This window comes from Limulus polyphemus, unplaced genomic scaffold (genome assembly GCF_000517525.1).
Source record: "Limulus polyphemus unplaced genomic scaffold, Limulus_polyphemus-2.1.2 Scaffold885, whole genome shotgun sequence".
NCBI classification, from domain to species: Eukaryota; Metazoa; Arthropoda; class Merostomata; order Xiphosura; family Limulidae; genus Limulus; species Limulus polyphemus.
The window spans coordinates 161091-169282 of NW_013666495.1; the positions used below are offsets into that span (position 1 = coordinate 161091).

Consider the following 8192-nt stretch of genomic DNA (forward strand, 5'->3'; position numbering starts at 1 on the left):
TAAAGGTTCGTTGGAACGAAGTTACGGAAAGTTAATTAACAAACAGAGACGTAACAATATGTACTACAGCTTTTTTTTTAATACCATAAACAACACGACTCTAACACTCAAAATCTCCCTATGTGTGTAAGCCAATTGAATAATTAATAATCAATTTTGTTTTCTTACCTGGCTCTCAAAAGACATATGTATACAAACAAATATTCCCTCTTGCATCTAGAACTAGCCTTCGGAACACACTGAGTGCTGCTCTTACTACCACTACAGTATAACGGATGGAATGTCAGATTATCTTCTAATGTTTGACATGAAGAACTTGCCTTTTGTTGGTCTACAACATAACTTGCATCCTTATGCCTGAGACTTAAATAATGTTTGACTAAATTATTTTCTGCATTTAAAAATGACGGCTCTGTATGACTATTTTCAGAAGTGTTCTGAAGTTCTGAATGTTTTTGATCTTGCATCATATCTTTCCAACTGTTCTGTTTTGAATGAAAGCTTTCCTTTGTATTACTCTGTAAGCTCTCACTAATTGTTTCTACTTGCATTTCCAGACTGCTCAACCTGGCATAACACAATCCAAGACGTAACCAAAAATCTACATGCCAAGGATGAGTCTGAATGCACTGTTGTAAAACTTCCAGTTCTTCTAAAACAGAGATAAAAAATAACATTTCTTACAATTATTGAAATGAAAAGTTAACATGAGTCACAAAATAAGATAAAAGTACTTTGTCAAAAGATGTTTAGGTGTATCTGAGTTTACAAGAATAAAGTTAGATGTATTTCTATTACTAAACATTTTCTTAAGCAGCTTTTGTAATTCCAGTTTTTAAAGTGTCTATACAATGCATTTCTAAGTGTTAAGAGAACTGGAACTTAAAAACTAAGACATATTACAGTAAAAAAAAGATATTCACATTAAATTACTCAATTGTGTTTAATGTTAAAACATTCTTCAAGTACTAATGTAAACATACTAAAAGATTTAAATAAAACAAAGTCACATAAATATGTCTGAATGGAATATGCTAAATTGAGAGTGTAAGTGACAGTATTAAGGTATGGTTCTTAAATATTTAAACATTGAAAACAATCTCTATTGTAGTTCATTATTCACATAAAATAGCACTAAAATGTAACATAACTAACACATATTAATAACAAACACATAAAACTGAAACAAACAAATCCTTTGAAAACAAATGTAATTTAACACCTTTTACATGATTTGACATGTTTCAAAATGTAATGGTACCTGAATATTTATTGGTGGACTGATATAACACACCCAATAGACTGTTGCTAACAACTTTCTGATCTATATTGGTTGAACTTTCAAACTGAAAAAAACAAAATGATAAATTTAATTAGTACAGGTTTAAATGATGATGATGATGATGGCTATATGTGCTACACTTGTTAGGATATGTGTATAAATTGTGAAGTGTTTTTAAATTTGTATATACTAGCCCATTCAGGATTACCAGTAAGAGTGTGTTTGAATGTGATATTTCCAACTACACTTTGTTGCATACCACTGTTAGAAATGCAAATTGGAAACTTCATTAATTGTTCATAATTTTTTATACACAATTTTTTTATTTTATATGCAACACCAAATCTTAATTTCTAATTATTGCTATTGAAATATAACAAGTTATTAACCTACAAGCAACAGACTATAAATTCCTCAGAATATTTTGCTAAAATAATTTATTGTGGGATGTAAGTTGGTTTAGATTAAGATAGTGAAGCATAATTTTTACCAATTTTATTTATATATATTCACATATCAGAAGCAGGGTAAAGACTTTTTGACACTATGCCAAATGGCATCTGCTTAAATTGGTAACATCCATCTGCTCTCTTTTCTTTAGATCCTGTCTCTATCAGGATTTGCCAAGAACCCATATTGAGGTCAATCTCTGAAAAGAATCTGGCCCGATCTAGTTTTGCCATGATAGTCTCTGGGTTACCCACAGGTTTAGAGTCAAACTTCCTCATGAGATTCAGCTTCTAGAAGTGTACACAGAAGTGGTTTGATCCATCCCTCTTCTTCATGATTACATCTGGTGAACAAGTAGGCTGAATTTGAAAGCTCAATGATTCCAGCTTCCAACATTGCATCAACTTCCTGCTTTATTAGGTGTCTCATTGCATAATGCATCTGATAGGGCTTCACTTTGACTGCATCCCTGGTTGTGGTCTAGATCTTGTGTTGCACAAGGTCTGTCTTTCCTGGTTTATCTGTGAATATATCTGCGTACTGGCACAGTAGATCTTGTAGCTCTTTTTTCTGCTTGCCAGTCATTTCCTTACTGATGTTGACATTTTTATATGTTTGGCATGGTAGATCTTGGTCGTCCTGTTCACATTCACCTTGTAGTCCATTCTGTTAAGTACTTCCTCTTCTTCAAAACGTCCTTTCTACTGCAGGGTGAGTTTGTTGTGGTCTGTGGGCAGCAGAACTAAGACCTTCTGTACAAGTTTGAAACATCGATCCTTGGCCTTCTTGTCATAGAACTGCTTCTGACTGTCTTGAGCTACATACAAGCTCTGTTGAGCAAGTTGACAGGTCTCGACCAGTTGGTTTCTGAGATCTAACACATGCTGGTATGTGTTCCTTACTTCTAACTCTTCTTCTCCCATCTATAGCTCTTTCAATATTTGCATCAAACCTCATACAGCTCTTCCACACAGTACCTCAAAGGGTGAAAATCCTATACTTGCTGAGAGACTTCTTGATAAGCAAATAATACCGCATGCAAGTACCTCTCCCAGTCAAGGTGGTAAAGAGCTGCCAAGTACTGATGAGTCTGCATCAGTTCTGAAGTAAGCTGGGTCCTTCTATCGCTCAGGATTTCTCTTGGAAAGCCTATTCTGCAAAATACCTCCAGCATGTCTTCTGCTACAATCTGTCTCTATCTTTGCCAGTGCTATTGCTTCTGGATAATGTGTTGCATAGTCAACTACTGTCAGCATATACCAGTTGCCCTTGTCAGACACAGGTGGTAGTGGTTCTATCAAGTCCACAGCTACTCAGCAGAATGGCTCTTCTATGAGAGGCATCTCTCCCAATGACACCCTGGCTACCTTCTCTCTAGGTAATGTCCTTTGGCAGGTGTCACATGTCCTGCAGAACATTGATCACATCTCCAATAACAATCAGACAGTGGAAGTTATTGGTGATTCTGTCTGCCGTCTTCTTTGTTCCTAGGTGTCCTCCCACAATTAATTCAAGAGCCAACTTCATCACTTGAGTCCAGTATTCTGTTGATACCATGATCTGTTTAACTTCCCCAGTATAACTGCCTTGATTGATCTATTATAGCACACTCTTCCAGTCTTCTATTCTATAAGTATCTTTCCCCTTTGTCTTGTGCTCAACTTCCTCCTGGGCATTGTCCCAAAGTTTCTGCAGTGAAGGGTCTTTCTTCTGTGCTTCCTTCAGTTTCTGCAAACCTATATTCAGGATGTCACCTTTTGACATTTGCACGGGCTTGTTTGCTCTTCTGTTTTTGAGCTCTGGTGGTGACAGCAGATGCTTCATCAATCTTCTTTCTGTCTAGTTCCTCCAAATTTCTACAACCTGGTATGTTTGCAATCACCAAGTCGTATATTGGTCCCTTCATACACATGGTTTTTAAGGTCTCCTACATAATATGGAGTATCCACCTTTATTTTCGCTATGAGAAACTTTCTCACTATCCCACCAATTAGCACACACAGATGTACTTTGCCTGTCCTCTGATCATCAGATACTAGACTGGTTCTCACTGCTCCATTACTCCATCCAGTGTCTCGTAAAGCCTTCACTTTCTTGTCCCCAGCATATCCTTCACTTACTGGCATGTTGTAATTTGGTATCACTTCTTGATGTTTGTCACATGCTCCAATCACAACTGGCACTGTTGATCCGTTTGTTAACTTAGCCGACAACTAGTCATGCACTGATCAACCACACTTTCTTCTTGTAGTGAATCTGACCAGTTGTCTTGATTCTGTTTCTTCTGGCAGCAGCATCCATAGTGCCAGAAACTCTTTCTTGTTTCTTACCAGCACTGTCTTTGTAAACAGCTCCAGCTGCTTTATGTTGAGAATTCTGCTGTTGCTTGCTGATAATTGGCTTGCACTCCTTTGCAATGTGTCCCATTTTATAACAAACATAGCATCTCTTCTCCCTTCTATTAATTAACCTCCTATCACCATTGATAGACTCCTGCTTCTAATCAGCCAATACTGTTTTCAAATTTCACTGGATATTCTTGGACTTGCCAGATATACTCCCTCCATATGCTTCCATATACTGTTCTGCCAGCTTGATCGTCTCATCCATGTCTTTGATCTTTCTTTTTGGGAGCCTGGCATGGCCAGTGGTTAGGGCACTTGACTCACAATCACCAAACATACTCACCTTTTCTGCCATGGGGGCATTACAAAGTGATGGTCAATCCCACTATCCATTGGTGAAAAAATAGCCCAAGAGTTGGTGTTAGATGGTGTTGACTAGCTGCCTTCCCTCTAGTCTATCACTGCTGAATCAGGGATAGCTCTCAATTAGCATTGCACAAAATTCAAAACAAACCCAACTAAGCTTTCTTTTTGTATTGTATGTTGCACTTATAATTGTATGTATGGCTCTAAACTTAGTATTTTGAGTTGATTGTGTGTGAATTCTCTTAAAGGATTTATCTTGTTTTGTGTTATATAAACATAATTTTACATCATAACCATTTCTTCTTTATTAAAGGATATTATTTTTCTATGAGTAATCAGTTATCTGTATTCTATGTTAAAGGAAATTTATTAGCTATTGTGTAGCAATAATTGAAACTGTGTCATTGCTAAAGGTGATTCTCATTGTTACACTTTTTTTTTGTGTGTGTAGTTACATCAATGTTAAAAGGTTTATTTATGTATTATATGTAGTTATAGCTATATAGATACATGTACTTGTGTAATTATTGTGGGTCTATATCCAAGTTCACTTACTATTATTTACAATCCCTCTCCCCTTTGAGTCTCAACATTGCCCTTACAAATGTTTCATAAGCTTCTATTCAGCTTTCGGATTATTATTTGTAATTATAATTTTGTATTTATAGTAGGAATTTATTGAAGATGGTATGTGTGTATTCTGAAAAATTCATTAAATATAATGTTATTTGTCACTTTAGTGGTTGTATTATTCATCATTAGACTGGATAGTTTCTGTGTTAAAGGGTCTATTTCTATGTAGCATTTCTTTATCAGAAGGTATTTTTATGGTGAAAATTCTTACTATGTAACGGTTTTATGTAATATTTGATGGTATTTGGTTGTGAATTTTGTATTGTATTTTTCTTTCTTTTAATGGTGGTAACATCTGAGTGATGCGTGTTTTCAGGAGAAAAAGAAAGACGTTTAATGCACTCATCCACCAAAGGATGAGTTTAAGGCTTACTGGGTTTAAAATTCAAGTTAATTCTCAGCTTGAGAACAAGTCTGAGGTAGGAAAGATAGAAAAATGTGGAATAAGAATATATGGTGCATCTCTATTTATTTTGTAACATACAATACTTATTCTGATTTTAATCTATATTCTAAATATATGCATGTTTCATATATCACATCGTCAAGAACATCATTAAGATGATTTCATTCTAGATACCTTTGTTCCTTTTTTGTTCTTGAGGTGGTAATACCTGCTCTGCCTAGGAGGGATATTACTCAGTCTGCACTTTGTGCAAGGATGTCTACAGCAGTGTACTTCAAAGGTTATTCAGTAGACTGGATCGAAAAGATAATTTTTTTTAATCTGGATTTAATAGTGTACAAAAGTTGTTAATTGGTCATAGTATTAATCCTGTAAAATATTACATTAATTTCATAAATTCATAAAATTTTAAAGGGACAAAAAGGAGCTTATTAGCCCATCAAGGATGTCCCTTCCAGCTCCCAACTATAACCACCCCCTTACTACTCTTGTATTCATCCAATCGTTTATTGAACTCAATTAAATTTTCTGCCTCCACCACCCTTGAAAGCAGCTCATCCAAAGCCAACCACCGTGTTTGTAAAGTAATCTGTCAAAACTGCAGACAACTTCTACACTGCCAAAATTTCAATTTATGACCCCTTATCCTATTGTTCCCACTGCTTAACACAAAAAAGTTTGATGGATTTGTATCATCAATACCCTTAATAATCTTAAATTAAATCCCCTCTGACCCTTCTCCTCTCCTGAGAAAACAAGTTTAGAGATTTTAATCTCTCTTCATGGAAGAATCCCACCATCGCAAGTATCATCCTAGTGGCTCTTCTCTGAACCTTCTCCAACAATTCAATGTCCATCTTGAGGAAGGAAGCCCAACATTATATACAGTACTCTAAATGAGGCCTTACAAGTGATATACAGTGAAACAATAATATACCTTGTCTTGTATTCAATATCTTTATATATGCTACCCAAAATACTATTAGCCCTATTGCTAGCTACAATACAATGTTTAGGTAGCTTAAGTGATTTTTCGATCACAACACCGAGATCTTTTTCTTCGGCCACAGTATTTAATGTTTTCCCATTTAAATTGTAACAATAATATGAGTTGTGAAAACTTTTATGCATCACCGTACATTTGGGATAGTTAAACATCATCTGCCATGTATTGGCCCAATGCATCAAATGATCTAAATCTCCCTCTAAGTTTGCAGCATCTTTGATATAGTTAGCCACTCCAAAAATTTAATATCATCTGCAAACTTTAATATTTTGTTAGTCATTCCGGAATCAATATCATTAATATAAATCACAAATAGCAGAGGACCCAGCACAGAGCCCTAAAGCACACTGCTTGTAACTGTGATCCAGTCATAATTTAACTCCATTTATTACTATCTCTGCTTTCTACTCTCCAGCCAATTTTATATCCAATTTAATAATATTTCCTCCACACCCATAGATTTCATTTTTGTAACAAGTCTTTTGTAAGGCACCTTATTAAATGCTTTCTGAAACTCAATGTAAGCCAAATCCACAGTATTTCCTTCATCAATTTTTGCAGTAACATCCTCAAAGAATGCCAGAAGATTTGTTAAACAAGATTTTCCCTCAGTGAAACCATGCTGGTTCTTTGACACTATTTCAAACTGCTTTAAGTGACTCTGCAATGCATCTTTAACCACACTCTCCAAAAGACCCTTAAAATGGCTCTTATGTCTGCTTCATTTGAATAAACTGCCACTTAGACATTTGATGCCACATCTTGATGGAGTCACAGCCCTCAAAGTTTTCAGGACCTATCAGAAAACAACTTCAAACATGTGAAAACCTGCCTTTTATTGAATTTGAACAAATTTATATTCAGCTGCCTGCCATTGGTGTTGATGTCATTTTAAGCACAAACTAGCAGTATCTGTTCAATATATGACAAACAGTTTCTTCAGGTCATTGTAACCAGCAGCTCCCACCCTGGAAGGATGAATCATTGCAGATGCCTTACAACTACCAATCACACTTTGAAACTCTATGATGCAAAAAAGAATCCTTCATCAAAATTAAAAATGTTGATAGAATAAGTTATCAAAGTCTATGCTCCAATGTAGTTTGTGATTAAAACTGCATCATATTGTACTGAAGGCAGAAAGCATTTCTTTCAGCTGGTGAAAAGATCACAGTATCTCAGTATTGAACTAAGAAGTGTTGTGCATCCAGTAATCAGCTGAAATGCCTACTTTGAACACCCAGTGAACTAACTGTTATCTATGCTAGTGGATGACCAACTTTATATAAGAAAACTGGCACTAAGAAGGATTTTAGCAACCAGAAATCAATCCTCATAATGTCAGATTTCTGTCCAACATTTCTGAGTACCAGAGTTGAGCTTTGAAGAGATTAGTTTGAATTAATCAACTGGAGTCAAAGTGAGAGGTTAGAGCCTCCCACAACAAAGCACATATCTACAGAATAATGCAGACTTCTTCGATCCTGTTACAAAGTCACATCCCAGATATGAATGTCAGCAATAGGGGTGATCTAGTAAGAAGGAAGCCACAGGAATTCGATGGGAAGGCACCGTGGGAAGCATAAAGAGCACAATTTGAACTGGCAGATATGAATGGATGGACAGAGGAGCAGAAAGCAGTATATCTGGCAACAGGCCTGAAGGGGCAACCACTGGATATCCTTGGAGAGTTTTCAGCAGATA

The 8192-nt window shown here is 35.9% G+C and overlaps 1 protein-coding gene across 5 annotated transcripts in view; it reads right to left on the minus strand.

Moving 5' to 3' along the window:
* Nucleotides 1-8192, minus strand: part of LOC111086157 (uncharacterized protein C8orf76-like) — a 63119-nt gene that overhangs the window by 40529 nt on the left and 14398 nt on the right. For all 5 annotated transcript variants that reach the window (XM_022387861.1, XM_022387864.1, XM_022387865.1 and 2 more), the window contains 2 exons: nt 1262-1346; nt 169-652 (listed from right to left, as the gene is read on the minus strand). In XM_022387861.1, the coding sequence (XP_022243569.1) occupies nt 169-652; nt 1262-1346 (569 nt within the window). The remainder of the gene's footprint in view (nt 1-168; nt 653-1261; nt 1347-8192) is intronic.